Genomic DNA, 19,708 nt, shown 5'->3' on the forward strand with positions numbered 1-19,708 from the left:
CCGGTTGGATTCTGGAAAATGCCAGTGGGATCCTGGAAAATTCCGGAGGGATCCTGGACAACTCCGGTGGGATTCTGGAAAGTTCCGGTGGGATCCTGGACAATTCCAGTGGGATCCTGGAAAATGCCAGTGGGACCTTGGAAAATTCTGGTTGGATTCTGTAAAATTCCAGTGGGACTTTGGAAAATTCCAGTGGGATCCTGAAAAATGCGAGTGGGACCCTGGAAAATTCTGGCGGGATCCTGTGAAATTTCAGTTGGATTCTGGGAAATTCCAGTTGGATTCTGGAAAATTCCGGTTGGATTCTGGGAAATTCTCTTGGAATTCTGGAAAATTCTGGTGGAATTCTGGAAAATTCTGGTGGGATCCTGGAAAATTCCTGTGGGATCCTGGAGTGGTGGGAGAAGGAAGAGAAGTTCTCGATCCACCTCAGAGCTGGGAATGATGGAGGATCCCAATGGGAATGACCATTCCCACTCCTGTGACCCCAGGAATGACCATTCCCACCCCAGGAATGACCATTCCCACCCCTGTGACCCTGGAATGACCATTCCCACCCCAGGAATGACCATTCCCACTCCTGTGACCCCAGGAATGACCATTCCCACCCCAGGAATGACCATTCCCACCCCTGTGACCCTGGAATGACCATTCCCACCCCAGGAATGACCATTCCCACTCCTGTGACCCCAGGAATGACCATTCCCACCCCAGGAATGACCATTCCCACCCCTGTGACCCTGGAATGACCATTCCCACCCCAGGAATGACCATTCCCACCCCTGTGACCCCAGGAATGACCATTCCCACCCCAGGAATGACCATTCCCACCCCTGTGACCTCAGGAATGACCATTCCCACCCCAGGAATGACCATTCCCACCCCTGTGGCCTCAGGAATTTGGACTCCGACCTCATCCCTGTGGAATTTCTCTCCAGGATCCCATCCCATGGTCCTGATTCCACAAAAGGAGCCCACAGGGGCTCCAGAGAGGAAAAATGAGACGTTGTTTTGGTTTTTTGGAGTTCTGAAACGGGTTTAAAAAAAAATCCCAAATCCGCCAGATTTTGGCTCAAGGAGTGAGGAATTTTTTTGGTGGGAGAAGCCATGCCCCACCCGACTTTTCCGACTGATCTGTGGGGTTTTATAAATCCTAAAAAAAAAATCTGAGGTGTCCGCAGGTTCCGAGCTCGTGGATTGTGGCAGAGGGAAAGGAAAATAAAGTATAAACTTGGAATTAAAAAAAAAAAAAAATTTGGGATTGGATTCTGGAAGATATTTTTGTCGTTTTTTTTTTTTCCTTGAAACACCTCAAATTTACTTTGTGACCGTGAGTTGCCCCCTCTCGACGTCATTTCTTATCACAAAGCACATCCAGATCCTTTCTCTGCACCCCAACACCAAAAAGATACACAGATACTCTTCCTCTTTCTCTTCTTCTTCCTCATTTCTGAGCTCCAAATCCTCTCTGATTTGGACACCCATGGAGGGGTTTTGGATCCAGCTCCTCGCCATCCTCACGCTCCTCACCCAAACCTGTAAGTGCCCCGTGCCCCTCGTCCCTCGGGAACCAGATTTTGGGGTGGTTTGGGGGTTTTTAGGGTCAGGGGAGAGCGGGAGCAGCGGAGCAGCTCGGCGGGGTTGGGTTTGTGCCCAGTGTTGGGATCTGGGGCTGCCGTGGATCTCTGAGCTGTGGATGGAGCCCAAGGTCCACCTCTGGCCCAGATGTTCTCCTGCTCCACCTGCAGCTCCTGCTCCTCTCGGTTTTTGGAGATTTCATTTCTGGGGGTTTTGGGGCTAAAAAGAGGGAAATTGGGCACAGTTCAGCCCCTCTGCAGCCTTGGAGGAGTTTTATCACAAGAACCAGCTCATGGTTTCCTTATTCAGAAGGTTTCCTGCGAGTTTATCTTCCCCAGCAGCTTTTTCCTTCCCTGTGCTTGGAGAGACTCCGTTGTCCATGTCCCAGCTGTACCCGAGGCTGAGGGAGACAAAAATTCCAAGCCCGACCCTGTGTCTGGGCTGGATCCCATCTTGATCCCACCTTCATCCCACCCTCATCCCCCCCTTCATCCCACCTTTATACCTTGATCCCACCTCCAACTGACCTTCAGCCCACCTCAATTCCTTCTTGAGTTTGCCTTGAGCCCAACTTCATCCTACGTTCACTCCACCTTCATCAAACCCTCATCCCACTTTTATCCCATCATCTCTTCATCCCTCCTTCAACAGACCTTCATCCCACCCCCATCCCACCCTCACCCCGTGTTCTCTCCCCACTTTCTCTCCCCAGGCAGCGCCAGTGACACCCCAGAGCTGATCGGGGCCGTGGGTGGGTCCGTGACCTTCCGCAGCCCCAGCACAGATGGAAGTGCAGCTTTGTGGAGTTTTGGGGATGAATCCATAGTGACTGTGCCGTTTAAGGATCATTCTCAAGCCCTCTTTTATGAAGACAAATACAAAACTCGTTTCACTGTCTCCGAGAGGGGCCGGGCACTCAGCATCTCCCAGCTGAGGATGGAGGATGCCGGGACCTACACTGTAAACATTGGTGGGAAAATATCCATTTTCACCCTCCTTGTCTACAGTAGGTGCTTCTAGTGCTGTTTTTTGGGATTTTTTTACATTAAAAAAAAAGAGATTTCTGACCCTCCCTGTGCCTCCAGATGAGCTGACAGTGCCCACGGTGACCTGTGAGTCCCTGAACTGCTCAGATGGGAGATGCCTCCTCTCCCTGCGCTGCTCCGTGCCTGGTGCTGGCTTTGGGAACGTCTCCTACACCTGGAGAGGGTGGGATTGGCAGTGGGAACTACAATCCATGGAGATGACAGTGAATAAAGAATCCCAGGACCAGTTGGAGCCGCTGACGTGCACGGCCCGGAACGCCGTCAGCAGCAGGAGCGTCACCGTCACCACCCCTGAGGGGCTGTGCCCAGGTGAGAGCCGGGGAAAAATGGGAATCTGGGATGGGATGGGAATGTTGGGGTTGGGCTGGGCTGATCCCACTCCCTTGAGAACCACATCAAAGTTGAGGTTGGGCTGGGCTGATCCTGCTCCTCTGAGAGCCAGGCAGGGATCTGGGGATTCTGGGATTTGGGAATTTGGGGGTTTCGGGGATTTCAGGGATTTGGGCATTTTGGGGATTTTGGGGATTTTGAGGTTTTGAGGTTTTGAGATTTTGGGATTTTGGGATTTCAGGATTTGAGGATTCTGGGATTTTAGGGATTTGTTGGATTCCAGGATTCCCCCACCTCTGTTCCCACCAAGCCCTTTGTCCTCGTCCTCTGCCCTGGCTGGGATTGAGTTCTCCTGGAACGAGGGATCAGGGAGGGGTTGGAGGCCAAATCCCCAATGCCAGGAAGAGCCGGATTGATTTTGGGATCTTCTCCCTTTTCCAGGCACCCCCTCGGGCAGCTGGGTCAGGATCGGGCTTGTGGCCGGGTTTGAAATTGCGGCGATTTTATCAGTTCACCTCTTTTTCTTCTGCAAATCCCAAGGTGAGAGTGGAAAACCATCCCTGGAGCCCTGGGGAGGGAGGTGGGACCTGGGAGGGGACAGAGCCGGGATGGGGCAGATTTGGGGTGGATTTGGGGCTGATTTGGGAGAGATTTGGGGTTTTGGTTCTTTCACATCTCCCAGATTGTTGGGTTTTCATTTGGGGTTTAGCCCACATGCTGTGGGTGTGGTTTCCTGTGGGGCGGAGCCAAACACGTGCCTCAGTTTAAAGAGCCAATCAGCTGGCTCGGTTTGAAGAGCCAATCAGCAGGCTCAGTTTGATGATCCAATCAGCAGGCTGGGTTTGAAGAGCCAATCAGCAGGCTGGGTTTGAAGAGCCAATCAGCAGGCTGGGTTTGAAGATTGACACCCAGTCAACCCCTCTGAGTTTCTCATTCCGCTCATTCCTGGGAATATGTGCAAAAACACATTTAAAAACAAACAAAACCCAGGAAAATCTCTTTTTTTTCCTGACTTTTGCACAGGTCACTGTGTGGCCCCACACGGCCGGGCTGGCGAGCAGAGTGGCTGAGATTTCTGTCACCACCGTGACAAACAGGTACGATTCGTGCTGATGAAAATGAAATAATAATTAATATTTTAAGATAGTAAAACAGCAGTTAAAATATCAATTTTTATTTTAGGAAGAAGAGGGAGGTGAGGGGAAGTCTCCCCTCGTTCTCCAGCAGATGTTCAGCGGAGAGGAAGAGACTGAGATAAGGATTTATCTGGAGATAAATGGGAAAGTCCTGGGGGAAATCCAGAAAAATGTTAATTAAAATAAATTTATCACCTTAGCGTGCCGTGAAATTATTCAGATGTGAAAATATAGTATTTCTTGACATAATATCGGCTTAATATCCATGTGGGTCATTAAGAGGATGGTGAGGAAGACTTTGAGCCTTCTTCAAACCCCCAGAGATGAGGAGACCCCCAAAAAGGGTGGAGCATTACAGAGTTTTTGTCCGTCATAGTTGGATATCGATATTAGATCTATATCCATATTTATTATTAAAAAAATAAATTATTTTTGAATTTTTAATTTTAAAAAAAATCCCAAAAAATGAGGATTTTCCTCAAAACGTTCCAGGAAAACTCAGATTTTTGGGATGAGAGGAGACAAAGAATTCCAAATTAACCAAAAATCCGACGATTCTGGTGATTTAATTTTGGGGAATTTTTGTCCTATGGTGGTGGGAGGTGACAGGAGGTGACAGGAGGTGACACCAGCAACGTCCTCAAGCCAAAAAAATCCCCAAAAAAAGACGATTTCCACTAAAAATTTCCAATAAAATGAGGATTTTCCTCAAAAAATTCCAGCAAAACTCCAATTTTTGGGATGACGGGAAGAGGAAGAATTCCAAATTAACCAAAAATCTGACGATTCTGATGATTTAATTTTGGGAATTTTCGTTGAGATCCTGATCCGTGGTGACGGGAGGTGACAGGAGGTGACACCAGGTGACAACGTCCTCAGGCCAAAAAATCGCAAAAAAATGAGGATTTTCCTCAAAAAATTCCAGGAAAAACTCGGATTTTTCCAAATTAACCAAAAAATCCGATGATTCTGGTGATTTAATTTTGGGAATTTCCACTGGGATCTCGGTCCCATGGCGATGGGAGGTGACAGCAGGTGACAGGAGGTGACAACAGGTGACACCAGGTGACATCCACGTTGTTCTCAAACCAAACAAAATCCCAAAAAATGACGATTCTGATGATTTAATTTTGGGAATTTTGGTCCCGCGGTGGTGGGAGGTGACAGGAGGTGACAGGAGGTGACACCGGCGATGACCTCAAACCAAAAAAATCCCCCCAAAAATGAGGATTTTCCTCAAAAAAATTCCAGGAAAACCCAAAAAAAATCCCCCCAAACCTGAGGATTTTTCCCCAAAATTCCAGAAAAAATTCAGATTTTTGGGATGAGGGGAGAAGAAAATTAATTAATTCCAAATTAACCAAAAATCCGACTATTCTGATGATTTAATTTTGGGAATTTTCGTTGAGATCCTGATCCACGGTGACGGGAGGTGACAGGAGGTGACACCAGCCATGTCCTCAAACCAAAAAAATCCCCAAAAAATGACGATTCTGGAGATTTAATTTTGGAAATTTTGGTCCCGCGGTGGTGGGAGGTGACAGGAGGTGACACCGGCGACGTCCTCAAACCAAAAAAATTCCCAAAAAATGAGGATTTTTCCCAAAAAATCCAGGAAAAACTCCGATTTTTCCAAATTAACCAAAATTCTGATTATTTAATTTTGGGAATTTTTGTTGAGATCCTGATCCGCGGTGACGGGAGGTGACAGGAGGTGACAGGAGGTGACAGGAGGTGACACCAGGTGACATCCACGTTGTCCTCAGGCCACGGTGAGGAGGAGGATGAGGACGATGAGGTCCCCCAAGGCCAGCAGGACACTGGGCGTGGCACAGGTGACGGATGAGAACGACGACTCACCTGGAGGGGACACGGGGACATTCAGGGATTGTCCCCAAATCCCTCCCTGACCCCACAAAAACCGGGATCTGCCACCCCTGGGATTCACCCGGGGGGGGGGGGGGGGAAAGGGTAATTTTTGGGGTTCTGGGACCCCCCAAAACTGAATTTTGGGGTTCTGGGACCCCCTAAAACCTCATGGGTTCATTTTGGCGGTTTAGGGGCCTCAAAGTCCCTCTGGGATCAGATTTGGGGTTCAGGGACCTACCCCAGACTGATTTTTGGGGTTCAGGGACCCCCCAAAACCCCATGGGTTTAATTTTGGTGTTCAGGAGTCCCCCAAAATCCCATGGGTTATTTTTGGGGTTCAGGAGTCCCCAAAACCCCCTGGGCTCATTTTTGGGGTTTAAGGACCTCAAAGTCCCTCTGAGTTCAGTTTTGGGGTTCAGGAGCTCCCCAGAACTCTATGGGTACATTTTTGGGGTTCAGAGACCCACCCCAGACTGATTTTTGGGATTCTGGGACCCCCCAATATCCCACGGGTTCATTTTTGGGGTTTAAGGACCTCTGGAGCCCCATCCCTGAGGTGACTGTCCCCATGTCCCACAGGTGTTTTGGGGACACCATGACAACATGGGGCTTGTCCAGGTGCCCAGCAAGGACTTTGTCCCCCTCCCGAGGTCACTGTGACCTCCCGAGGTGACTGTCCCCATGCCCCACAGGTGGTTTGGTGACCCTTTTCCCGCCCGAGGTGTCACCGTGCCCATACCTGTCCAGGTGCAGGGGTGGCGGTAGGTCAGCGAGGCGTTGCTGGAGGACACGGGGTTGGTGACCCTGCACACGTAGGTGTCCCCGTCGGGGTTTGGGGTGACCCTGAGCACGGGGCCGGCCTCGCCCCGCAGCTTTTGGGGCGGGATCCACTCGTAGGTGACCTCGGGGAGGGACACGGAGCAGTTGAGGGTGGCATTGCAGTGCTGCGGGTCGCCGTTGGTGGTGGCCGTCACGTGGGGCTTGGGGACAATCTCTGTGGGGTGGAAAAGTGAGGGGACAAAGTCCTGGTGGGGTCTGGGGTAACCCCCACCTGCCCCAAGGGTGGCCCAGTGTCCCCAACCCACCTGTAGGACATGGGGACAACCCCCAGGACACCCCAGTGTCCCCACCTCCCCCGTGTCACTCCGAGGACAATCCCCTGTCCCCAAACTGACCAGGACATCACAAGGTCCTCATGGAGCTCTGGGACCATCCCCAGGACATCCCAATGTCCCAAACCACCTGTAGGACATGGGGACAACCACCCCAAGGATGTCACAGTGTCCCCACGAGGTTCTGGGACCCTCCCCAGGACATCCCAGTGTCCCCACCTCCCCCGTGTCACCCTGGGGACACCCCCTGTCCCCAGACTGACCAGGATATCACAGTGTCCCCAGTCCTCAGGACATCCCAGTGTCCATACAAGGTCCTGGGACACTCCCAGGACGTCCCAGTGTCCCCATGAGGTTCTTGGGCAATGCCCAGGATGTCACAATGTCCCCCAAACCACCTGTAGGACAGGGACACCATTCCCAGGACATCCCAGTGTCCCCACCTGCCCAGTGTCACTCCAGGGACATCTCCCTGTTCTCGAACTGACCAGGACATCCCAATGTCCCCTTGAAGTCCTGGGACCATCCCCAGGACATCCCAGTGTCCCCAGACCCTTGTGACACTCTGGGGACAACCACCCCAGGACATCCCAGTGTCCTCAACTCAACTCTGGAGCTTTGGGACCCTCCCCAGGACACCCCATTGTCTCCACCTCCCCCGTGTCACCCCCTTAGGGCCACCCCCGTGTCCCCAGACTGACCGTAGACCTTCAGCCGGACGCTGTGGACGCTCTCCCTGCCCCGCTGGTCCTCCAGGTACAGCTGGAACTCGCCGCTGTCCCCCAGCTCCAGCTGACTCATTTTTAGGGTGTGGTTGGCCAGGAGCTCCACGCGACCCAAAAAACGGCTCTCGTGGTACTTGGGCTCCTCCCCAAATTTCCTGATGACAATTTTTATCTGGTTCTTCCAGCGCCAGTGGATTTGGGAATAGTTTACGGGATTTTGGGGGTCGAGTTTGGGGTTTAGGAAGGTCACCCCACCCACGGCTGCCGTCACCTCCGGGGGTTGGGGGTCTTGTGTCCAGGCTGATGAAAAATGAAAATTAAAGGTGAGTTTTTGGGGGTTGTTCATCCTTTTCCTATTTTCCTTTTATGGAATTTCAGGGTTTTTTCCTTTTTTTTTTTTTTTTTTTTTTTTTTTTTTTTTTTTTTTTTCATTTTTAAAATTGAAATAAATCGGATATTCAAAAATAAAATTGAAATAATTCCCCGTTTCTGGAGGTCTGTTTTTCCTCCAGTCTTTTCCCACTTGGAATTCCATTTTAAATGCAAATATTCAGAAATAAAATTGAAATAATTCCCTTTTTCTGGAGGCCCGTTTTTCCCTCCCAGTCTTTTCCCGCTTAAAATTCCATTTGAAATGCAAATATTCAAAAATAAAATTAAAATAATTCCCTGTTTCTGGAGACACATTTTCCCCCCCCAGTGTCTTCCCATTTGGAATTCCATTTGAAATGCAAATATTCAGAAATAAAATTGAAACAATCTCCTTTTTTTGGAAGTACATTTTCCCTCGGTCTCTTCCTGCTTAGAATTCAATTTTAAATGCAAATATTTTAAAATAAAATCAAAATAATTCCCTTTTTCTGGAGGCCCATTTTCCCCCTAGTCTCTTCCTGCTTGAAATTCCACTTTAAATCGAATATTCAAAAACAAAATTGAAATAATTCCCCATTTCTGGAGGCCTTTTATGTTTAGAGGGGCAGGATGAATATTTCAAATTTTCCCGCCCCAAATCCCTCAAGGATTAAATTTTTTTCCCCTTAATTCCAATTTTTGGGATTTTTTTGGGGGCCGTTTGTCCCTCACTTTCCACCCGCGGTGGCTCCCGTGGGGAGATGGGACAAAGTGGCCTCACCCCAAAGTCCCCAAATGTCCCCAAATCCTCGTCCCCAACCCCTCACCCCCCGTACCTTGGACGATGAAGACGAGGAAGAAGAAAAGGAGGTTCAACTTCAGCTCCGGAGCCATTTTTTGTCACCAGTGTCACCTCCAGGGGTGGGACACGCTCAAACCCAGCCCGGGACAACCCCAAAGACCCTCAAGGCTGGACCACCCCCCAAAAAAAACCCCAAAAAAACCCTAAGAAAACACCCAAACCCTAAAAAAAACCCCAAAACGCTAAAAAATTTGCCCCAAACCCCTAAAAAAACCCTAAAAGTTTTGGGGTGGGTCGTTGAGGCGGGAAGTGAGGAAATCACGTGGTACAAACCAACGGTTCCTGTTTCTCGTGCGGGGCCTCAAAGTGGTTTTGGGGGAATTATGGGATGTCACGAGGGTGTCACACACAGGGCGGGACGGGGACACGTCCCACAGAACCACGGGGGTGTCCCAAATTCCCACTGGAGAGACCCTAATGGACAATGGGACCCCAATGGCCAGATTTGGGTGACCAGAGTGACCCCAGAGATGTCCCAGAAGCCAATGGGACACTGACCCTAAGAGTGACCAGAGTGACCCCAAAGCCATCCCAGTGGCCAGTGGGACATTGACCCCAAATCCCCACTGGAGTGACCCAAATGACCAATGGGACACTGACCCCAAATCCCGACCAGAGTGACCCCAATGGCCAATGGGACACTGACCCCAAATCCCGACCAGAGTGACCCCAATGGCCAATGGGATACTGACCCCAATGGCCAATAGGATACTGACCCCAAATTTGGGTGACCAGAGTGACCCCAAAGCCGTCCCCATGGCCAATGGTCACTGACCCTGAATCTCCACCTGAGTGGCCTCAATGGCCAATGGGACACTGACCCCAAATCTGTCACTGGGGTGACCCCAAGGGTGACCAGAATGACCCCAAATCTTCACCAGAGTGACCCCAATGGCCAATGGATACTGGCCCTAAGAGTGACCAGAGTGACCCCAAAGGTGTCCCAATGACCAGTGGGACACTGACCCAAGGGTGATCAGAGTGACCCCAAAGGTGTCCCAATGGCCAATGGACACTGACCCCAAATCCCCACCAGAGTGACCCCAATGACCAATGGGACACCAACCCCAATGGTCAATGGGACACTGACCCTGAGAGTGACCAGAGTGACCCCAAAGCTGTCCCCATGGCCAATGGGACACTGACCCCAAATCCCCACTGGAGTGACCCCAAAAGCGTCCCCATGACCAATGGGACACTGACCCCAAATTTGGATGACCAGAGTGACCCCAAAGATGTCCCAGTGGCCTATGGGACACTGAGCCCAAATCCCCACTGGAGTGACCCCAAGGGTGACCAGAGTGACCCCAAAGGTGTCCCGATGGCCAAAAAAGGGGGAAAAATGGGGAAAAATGGGAGGAAAAAAAAGGGGGGGGGGGGGCGGAAATGGGAGAAAAAAATGGGGGGAAAATGGGGGGAAACGGCCAAAAATGGGGAAAAAAAGGGGAAAAGGGGAGAAAAAAGGGGGGAAAAGGGGGAAAAGGGGGGGAAAGGGGGGAAAGTGGAAAAGAAGACACAAGGAGAAAAAAATGGGTAAAGGTGGAGAAAAAACACAAAAATTTTGGATATTTTTATTCCGTTGGGTTAAAAAAACACTAAATTTTCGATATTTTTATTCCCTCAGGTGGGATCCCAGTGGATTTTGGAGTTTCCAGGAGAAAAATTCCATCAGGAACAGGAATTTTGGGGTTTTAGGGCAGGATTTGGGAATCCTAAACTCCTGTAACCTCCGACATCCTGTGAGGGAAAAAAAAAAAAAGGTGAAATTTGGGATTTTTTGGGTCAAAAATCCAAAAAAAATCAAAAAAAAAAATCAAAAAATAATAAAAAAAAAGCCCCAAAAAATACTCCCAGAAAAAGAAAAATCCCCAAAAAAATCCCCCCAAAATCCCCCCAAAAATCCCCAAAAAATCCAAAAAAATCCCCCAAAAAATCCCCCCAAAATCCCAAAAAAAATCCCCAAAAATCCCAAAAAAATCCCCCAAAATGGATTTTTTTTTGTTACCTCCAAATAAGCAGTGGAGATCAAAGCTCGGTCCAGCCTGTTCTTCTTGATGGAGGAAGGCTGGGGGGAAAATGGGGAAAATGGAGAAAAAAAGGGGAAAAAGGGAAAATAAAAGGGAAAAGAAAAGGGAAAATAAAGGGGGAAAAAAGGAAAGATAAGAGGGAAGAAAGGGGAAAAAAGGGAGGAAAAAAGGGGAAAAAGGGGAAGAAAAAGGGGGGAAAGGGGAAAAAAGAAGTTGGGGGAAGGGGGAAGTAAAAGGGAAAAAAGGGGAAGAAAAGGGGGAAAAAGGAGGGGAAGGGAAAATAAAAGGGAAAAAAAGGGAAAAAAAAGGGAAAAATCAGAAAAAAAAGAGGGAAAAAAGAGGGGAAAAAAGGGGGAAAAGGGGAGGGAAAAGAGAAAACAAAAGGGGAAAAAAGGGAAAATAAAAGGGGGAAAAAAAAGGAGAAAAAACAAGGAAAAAGAAGGGAAAAAAAATGAAAAAAAAAAGGGGGAGGAAAGAAATATTCCCATTAGGAAAAGTGGGATGATGATCCCAAAAATTTTGGGATTTGGGGTCAGTTTTAGGAGAATTTCTCACCCTGGGAGCGAACTGGACCGTGGAATAAATGGTGAGATTTGGGGGGTTTTCCCAATATCGAGGATGGTCCTGTCAGGGGGAAATTAGAGATTTATAATAGAAATAATATCTAGAAATAATAGATATAATAATATTAATTATATATAATAATATAAATGATACATATAATAATATAAATATTATAAATAAAAATAAAAATATAAATATAAATAATAGAATAATATAGAATAATATAGAAAAATATGAATATAAATAATATAAATATAAATATAAATAATAGAATAATATAGAATAATATATATATATAATAAAATATAAATATTGATATAAAGATAAACAATAGAATAATATAGGATAATATAAATAAAAATATAAATAATATAATAATATAAATTACATATATTTATATATTACATGTAAACATATATATTAATACATATTTATATATTTATATTATAAATAATATATATAAAAATATTATTCATATTATAAATGGATAAAAACTGAAATAAATTTTAAAGAAATTCTTTAAATTTTGGAAATAAAAACAGAATAAAACTTTAATCAAATTTGAAAGATTTTGGGAATAAAAATGGAATAAAATTTCAATCAAATTTTTAAAATTTTGGGAATAAAAACGAAATTAAATTTTGATCAAAATTAAAATTTTTTTGAATAAATACAGAATAAAATTTTAATTAAATTTAAATATTTTGGGAATAAAAATGGAATAGAACTTCAATCAAAATCTTAAAATTTCGGAAATGAAAACGGAATTAATTTTTTTTAATCGAATTTTTAAATCCAATAAAAGAATTTTCTAAAGTTTTGATTTAAAAAATATTTTTTTTCACCATGAAATTCGAATTAAAAATTGAAAATAAAGAGGAAATGACCCTCACTGAAGTCCTGGGAGTGACGGTGGCGTAAATGGTGGCTCCTTCCTGGGGACACAAAAATTAAAACAAAAATAGTTTTAAAATATTTAAACAATTATTTAAATAATTATTCAAATAATTAAAATTAAATTATTACTATTTAATAATCATATGATTAAAATTTACTCATTATTATTTAAATAATATTTCATTTTTAGTTTTAAAAGTTTTATTTGGGATTCCCAAATAAAAAGATCAAATCATTTGGGATTTCTAAACAAAAATATCGAATTTTTGGAATTCCCAAATAAAAATATCAGATTTTGGGGATTTTAAAATTATTATTTATTGTTGCTAATTTGTTATTTATTATTTACTGGTTTTAATGCTTATTTTTATTGTTTATTTTTATTGGCTTTTTATTGGGTTTGTTGTTTTTATTATTTATTATAATAATGTTATTTATTATAATAATTATATAATATATAAGAAATCTATGAATATATAATATATAAGAAATATAATATTTATTATAATAATATATTATTTAACATAACACATGTTATGTTATGGTATGTTTTATATATAATATAGTGTAATGTAATGTAATGTAATATATGTAATTATATTTATATATAATACTACAAGAATATAATATAACATAAAATTAACATAATGTACTATAATATAATGTAATATAATATAATATAATATAATATAATGTAATATAATATAATATAATAATTATATCTAGTATATCTTATGATTATATTATTATAATATAATGCATTATAATAAATTATATTATAATATAATTTTATGCTGATTATATCTATTCTATTCTATTAATTATAATATATATCATGTTTATTATATTATATTATATTATATTATATTATATTATATTGTATTGTATTGTATTATATTGTATTATATAACACAATATTATATTACATTACAATACATTATATTATAATATATTATATTGTATTGTATTATATGTTAATTGTATTATTTATATTATATTATATTATATTATATCACGTTAGATGTTAATTGTACTATTTATATTATATTATATTATATTATATTATATTATATATTATATTACATTATATTACATTATATTATATTATGTTATGTTATATTATATTATATATTATATATTATTATTATATTATATTATATTATATTATATTATATTATATTACATTATATCATGTTAGATGTTAATTGTATTACTTATATTATATTATATTATATTATATTATATGTTAATTGTAATATTGATATGATATGATATGATAATATTATATTCTATTAATTCTCTCCCAGCACTCACGGGGTCCTGTCGGGGTTGTTTCTGTCCCACCTCGGCGTAAAGAGTCCGGGACTGCTCTGGGGGGGATCCGGGGGGCCCTGCGGGGCACAATTCCAAAATTTGGGGGTTTAAGGGTCACTTTGGGGTCAGAATTACAAAATTTGGGGGTTTAAGGGTCACTTTGGGGTCAGAATTACAAAATTTGGATATTCCAGCGGTCAGAATTCCAAAATTTGGGGGTCCAAGGATCATTATGGAGTCAGAATTCCCAGATTTTGGAGTTCCAGTGGTTAATGTGGGATCAGAATTCCAAAACTGGGGTTCTAAGGGATAGAATTCCTGGATTTTGGGGTTCCAAGGGTCAGTTTGGGGTCAGAATTCCCAGATTTTGGGGTTCCAGTGGTTAATGTGGGGTCAGAATTCCCAAACTGGGGATCCAAGGGTCAGTTTAAGATCAGAATTTCCAAATTGGGGTTCTAAGGGTCAATTTGGGGTCAGAATTCCCAGATTTTGGGATTCCAAGGGTCAGTTTGGGGTCAGAATTCCCAAATTGGGAGATTCTGGGGTCAGAAGTCCCAGATTTGGGGTTCCATTATGGGATCACAATTCCCAGATTTTGGGATTCCCAGGGTCAGTTTGGGGTCAGAATTCCCAAATTTGGATTCCAAGGCTCAGTTTAAGATCAGAACTCCTGGATTTTGGGGCTCCAAGGATCAATTTGGGGTTAGAATTCCCAGATTTTGGGGATCCTTCTCCAACATTCCCGACAAACCTTCCCAGGAATTCCTCCTCCTCCTCTTCCTCCTCCAGCAGCAGCTGCCCACGAGCAGCAGGGTCAGGGTCAGGGTCAGGGTCAGGGTCAGGGTCAGGGTCAGGGTCAGGGTCAGGGTCAAGGTCAGGGTCAGTGTCCAGTGGCCAAAACTCCATGGAATTGCTGGAAAAAGATTCCCAGAATCTCAAAAATTGGGGTGGGATTTAAAGGTCACTTCCCACTCAAAATGGTTTCCAGGATTTTCCTGGATTGTTAAATTGAGATTTTTTGCTTTATAGAGGATTTTTTTTTTTAATTAATGGATAAATAATTGTAGGTTAAAGATATATAGATATAAAATTCCCTTCCAGTTCCCTGGAATCCCAAAGTCCCATGGAAAAATTCTCAAATCCCATGGAAAAATCCCCTCCTGATCCCCCAGAATTCCCAATCCATGGAAAAATTCCCTCCCAACCCTACAAAATCCACAAATCCACTGGAAAATTCCCTCCAAAATCCCCAAAATCCCCAAATCCCATGGAAAAATCCCCTCCCAATCCCCCAAAATCCCCAAATCCCATGGACAAACTCCCAAATCCCATGGACAAACTCCCAAATCCCATGGAAAAATCCCCAAATCCCATGGAAAAATTCCCTCCTGATTGCCTGAAATCCCCAAATTCATGGAAAAATTCCCTCCCAATTCCTTGAAATTCACTAATTCCATGGAAAATTCCCCAAATCCATGGAAAACTCCCCAAATCCCAGGAAAAGACCTGGGCAGGTGAGGGGGGCGCTGGCCGAGCTCCAATCCACGGGGTTGGTGACGTTGCAGAGGCAGATTTGGGGTTCGGACCCCTCGGGGACCCTCCGGATGATCCGGGATTGATTTTTGGGGATTTCTGGGGATTCCGGGAATTCCGGGGGATCCCCTGGACAGGCCCAGCTGTAGGAAACGTTCCCGGGGCTGGAGCAGAGCAGGGACAGGTTGCACCAACCGGGATCTCGAGACAGGATTTGGGATTCCAGCACTGGTGGAGGGATGGGATCTGGGGGGACAGGGAGGGTCAGAGGGGACAGAGTGAAGGACAGAGGGGCACGGGGACAGAAGGACAGAGGGGACAGAGGGACACAGGGACAGGAGGCACCAACCGGGATCCCAAGCCAGGATTTGGGATTCCAGGGATGGCTCTGGGATGGGATCTGGGGGGACAGGGAGGGTCAGAGGGACAGAGAAGGACAGAGGGACAGAAGGACACAGGGATAGAGGGACAGGAGGACAGAGGGATAGGGGGACACAGGGACAGGAGACACCAACCAGGACCCCGATCCAGGATTTGGGACTCCAGCACTGGTGGAGGGATGGGATCTGGGGGGACAGGGAGGGTCAGAGGGGACAGAAGGACAGAGGGAACAGGAGGACAGAGGGGACAGAGGGACACAGGGACAGAGGGACACAGGGACAGGAGACACCAACCAGGACCCCGATCCAGGATTTGGGACTCCAGCACTGGTGGAGGGATGGGATCTGTGGGGACAGGGAGGGTCAGAGGGGACAGAAGGACAGAGGGACAGGAGGACAAAGGGACACAGAGACAGTGGGGACAGAGGGACACAAGCACAGAGGGTCAGAGGGTCAGAAGGGACACAGGGACAGAGGGATGGAGGGATGGAGGGACAGAGAGAGGGACACAGGGACACAGGGACAGATGGACAGGGGGACACAGGAGACAGAAGGACAGGAGACACCAGAGGGGATCCCGAGCCAGGATTTGGGATTCCACCTCCACGGGATCTCTGGGGACACAGGGACAGAGGGACAGGGGGACAAAGGGACAGAGGGAGACAGGCACATGGGGACAGGGAGGGTCAGAGGGGACAGAGGGAGGGACAGGGGACAGAAGGACACATGGACACAGGGACAGATGGATGGAGGGACATGGGGACAGAGGAGTCAAAGGGGACACAGGGACACAGGGACAGAAGACAGAGGGGACAGAGGGACACAAAGACACAGGGGACAGGGGGACACAGGGACAGAGGGACACGGGGACAGAAGGACATAGAGACACAAGGACACAGGGACAGAGGGGACAGAGGGACAGAGGGGACACAGAGAGGACACAGGGCCACACAAGCCCCACTCACCCCACACCGATACCCGAAAGCACTGGGAGAAAATCCCGGAGGAATTCTCCAGCTCTGCCGTGTAAACCCCGTTATCCCTTTTGAGCACCGGGGACAGGCACAGGGAGAGCGAATCCGGCCGGAATTCCGTCCTGCCGTGGAACGATCCCATGGGACGGGACACGATCCTGGTCCCATTGGCCGTCAGGATCCTCTCCTGCGTTCCTGAATCCAGCTTGGATCTCCAGTCGATCTCTGCCCACTCCCAGCGGGGTTTCTCCGGCTCCAGGCACAGCGATGATCCCACGAGCACGGCTCGATGGCGGCACTGCGGGAACCCTGAAACGGGGCTTCAAACTCCTAAAATGGAGCCTAAAATGGACCCTAAAAGTCCTAAAACGGATCCTAAAGTTGATCCTAAAACACCTAAAACTTTTCAAGGCTCTGTTCCCCATCCCAAAAATTCAATTTTCTCCCCATTGTCCCAAACTTGTTCTGCACCTATTCCCCATCTCTGTTCCAAAATTTCCACTCTCTCCCCATTATCCCAAACTGGTCGTGTGTCCATTCCTCATTCCAAAAATTCAATTTTCTCCCCATTATCCCAAACCAGTTTTGTGCCCATTCCTCATCTCCATCCCAAAGTTTCCACTCTCCCCTTTATCCCAAACTGGTCAAGTGTCCATTCCCCATTCCAGAGGTTCCATTCTCTCCTCACCATCCTGGGCTGGTTTCTCATCCCCATCCCAAAATTTCCATTATCTCCCCATTGTCCCAAACTTGTTTTGTGTCTATTCCTCATCCCCATCCCAAAATTTCACATTCTCCTCATTGTCCCAGACTGGTTCTGTGTCCATTCCCCATCCCAAAAATTCAATTTTTTTCCCGCATTGTCCCAAATGAGTTTTGTACCCATTCCCCATCCCAAAATTTCCACTCTCTACCCAATATCCCAAACTTGTTTTGTGTCTATTCCTCATTCCCATCCCAAAATTTCCACTCTCCCCACTGGTCAAGGGTCTGTTCCCCATCCCAAAAATTCAATTTTCTCCCCATTATCCCAGACTGGTTCTGTGTCTATTCCCCATCCCAAAATTTCCACTCTCTCCCCATTATCCCAAACTTTTCAAGGCTCTGTTCCCCATCCCAAAAACTGGATTTTCTCCACATTATCCCAAACCAGTTTTATGCCCATCCCTCATCCCAATCCCAAAATTTCCATTCTCTGCCCATTATCCCAGACTGGTCGTGTGTCCACTCCTCATCCCAAAAATTCAATTTTCACCCCATTATCCCAAACCAGTTCTGTGTCTATTCCCCATCCCAAAATTCCCCCTCTCTCCCCATTATCCCAAACTTTTCAAGGCTCTGTTCCCCATCCCAAAAATTGGATTTTCTCCTCATTATCCCATTATTATTCTGCATTTACTCCCCATCCCCACCCCAAAATTCCCCCTCTCCCCTAAGGAAATTTCACCCCCCAACTTCACCCCCCCCTTTTTTTTTTTCTTTTATTAAATTTCTTCACAACTTTCTGACTTTTCTCATCTCGAGAGCGGCCCCGGATGTCGAAGGCCCCTAAAAATAAAAACCCCAAAGAGTTTTGAACATCCGGAGGGCCGAGGCCACTTCCTGAAGGCTCCCTGTGGTCGCCTCGACCCCCCAAAAAATCAAATGCAAATCCCACCCATCCCGAGGGGTTTTTGGGGTTTTTGGGGTTTTTTTTTTCACCAGGAAATCCTAAAATTTGCTCCAACTCCAAGATTTGCTTGGGAAATTCGGGAATTTTGGAGGTTTGGAGCAGGGAAAGGAGGGAAAATCCTTCTCCTGGATGGGATTATTTATTTATGGGTGGGATTGTGGGAAAAAAAGAGGATTTTTCTCAGTGCTCTGGATGCCCCAAAATTCCTGCAGGAGGCGGGAATTGAATGTTCCTGATGGTCTGGGAGGGTCCAGAGGTTCTCCTGAGGAGATGGGACCCCAAATCTCCACCAAAGTGACCCTATGGACACTGACCCTAAGAGTGACCAGAGTAACCCCAACGGCCAGTGGGACACTGACCCCAAATCCCCCACCAGAGTGACCAAAGAGATCCCAAAACCATCCCAATGACCAATGGGACACTGACCCCAAATCCCCCACCAGAGTGACCCCAATGGCCAATGGACACTGACCCCAAATCTGTCACTGGAGTGGCCCCAATGGCCAATGGGACACTGACCCCATATCTCGGTGACCAGAGTGACCCCAAATCCCCACTGGAGTGACCCCAATGGCCAATGGACACTGACCCCAAATCTGGGTGACCAGAGTGACCCCAATGGCCAATGGACACTGACCCCAAGTCCCAACCAAGGTGACCAAAGTGATCCCAAAACCATCCCAATGACCAATGGGACACTGACCCCATATCTGGGTGACCAGAGTGACCCCAAAATCTTCTCTCCCCAGTTCTGCTTTTCCCTGGAATTTTTTCTCCAGAATTTCCGCATTTTTCCTCTTCACCCCCCCCTAAAATTCTCTCCCCAGTCCTGCTTTTCCCTGGAACTTTTCCTCTTCATGCCCCACAAAAATTCTCTCCCCGCTCCTGTTTTTCCCTGGATTTTCCCCGGAATTCCCTCATTTTTCCTGTTCCTCACCTGGGCTCCGGGCCAGGCTCAGCAGCAGCACCAGCAGCCCCAGGGGACAGCGGGGACCTCCCGGCGGGGACATCTCGGGGCTGGTGAGGACTCTGCTCCTTCCTCCTCCCCCTCTCTTTTTTTTAATTTTTTTTTTTTTTTTTTAAATTTTTTTTTTTGAGGTGTTGTTTTGGTTTCCTTTTGTCGCCACTGCCGGGGACAGTTGGGGATGTCACGGTGGTGGCTCTGGTGTCCTCAGAGAACAGGTTGGGGACATTTGGGGAGGAATAAAACAATAAAATGTCTTTTCCAATTCCAAAATTTTCTTCATTCCAGCCATAAAATCCCTGTTCCAGCCCCAAATATTGTTCTCGTTCCAGATCCCAAAATTCTGCTTGTTCCAGCCCCCAAAATCCTCCTCA

The 19,708-nt window shown here is 46.0% G+C and overlaps 3 protein-coding genes across 5 annotated transcripts; 1 reads left to right on the forward strand and 2 right to left on the reverse strand.

Moving 5' to 3' along the window:
* Window positions 1–1,464: 1,464 nt before the first annotated feature.
* LOC310919524 (T-lymphocyte surface antigen Ly-9-like) lies at window positions 1,465–5,320 on the forward strand. Of its 2 annotated transcripts, XM_083878893.1 has the most exons (5): window positions 1,465–1,538; window positions 2,291–2,584; window positions 2,664–2,933; window positions 3,396–3,494; window positions 3,978–5,320. In XM_083878893.1, exons 1-5 carry the CDS (start codon window positions 1,484–1,486, stop codon window positions 4,022–4,024), a joined length of 765 nt encoding a protein of 254 aa, XP_083735019.1. In that variant the 5' UTR covers window positions 1,465–1,483; the 3' UTR covers window positions 4,025–5,320. The 2 variants fall into 2 exon arrangements, with proteins under 2 accessions (XP_083735019.1, XP_083735018.1); XM_083878892.1 differs by having other exon boundaries at window positions 3,396–5,320.
* Window positions 5,321–5,443: 123 nt separating this feature from the next.
* LOC310919590 (CD48 antigen-like) lies at window positions 5,444–9,295 on the reverse strand. Its single transcript, XM_083879015.1, has 4 exons — window positions 8,984–9,295; window positions 7,773–8,096; window positions 6,699–6,953; window positions 5,444–5,950 (listed from the first exon to the last, which is right to left on the reverse strand). The coding sequence occupies exons 1-4, from the start codon at window positions 9,039–9,041 to the stop codon at window positions 5,853–5,855; spliced, it is 735 nt and encodes a 244-aa protein (XP_083735141.1). The 5' UTR covers window positions 9,042–9,295; the 3' UTR covers window positions 5,444–5,852.
* Window positions 9,296–10,752: 1,457 nt separating this feature from the next.
* On the reverse strand, window positions 10,753–19,668 carry LOC310919648 (natural killer cell receptor 2B4-like). Of its 2 annotated transcripts, none has more exons than XM_083879081.1 (8): window positions 19,308–19,668; window positions 16,690–17,007; window positions 15,318–15,590; window positions 14,563–14,724; window positions 13,812–13,888; window positions 12,494–12,535; window positions 11,592–11,660; window positions 10,753–11,074 (listed from the first exon to the last, which is right to left on the reverse strand). In XM_083879081.1, exons 1-8 carry the CDS (start codon window positions 19,378–19,380, stop codon window positions 10,823–10,825), a joined length of 1,266 nt encoding a protein of 421 aa, XP_083735207.1. In that variant the 5' UTR covers window positions 19,381–19,668; the 3' UTR covers window positions 10,753–10,822. The 2 variants fall into 2 exon arrangements, with proteins under 2 accessions (XP_083735207.1, XP_083735206.1); XM_083879080.1 differs by having other exon boundaries at window positions 12,488–12,535.
* Between the last annotated feature and the right edge of the window lie 40 nt (window positions 19,669–19,708).

This window comes from Zosterops lateralis, assembly GCF_965231275.1.
Source record: "Zosterops lateralis genome assembly, chromosome: 27".
Taxonomy (NCBI): Eukaryota; Metazoa; Chordata; class Aves; order Passeriformes; family Zosteropidae; genus Zosterops; species Zosterops lateralis.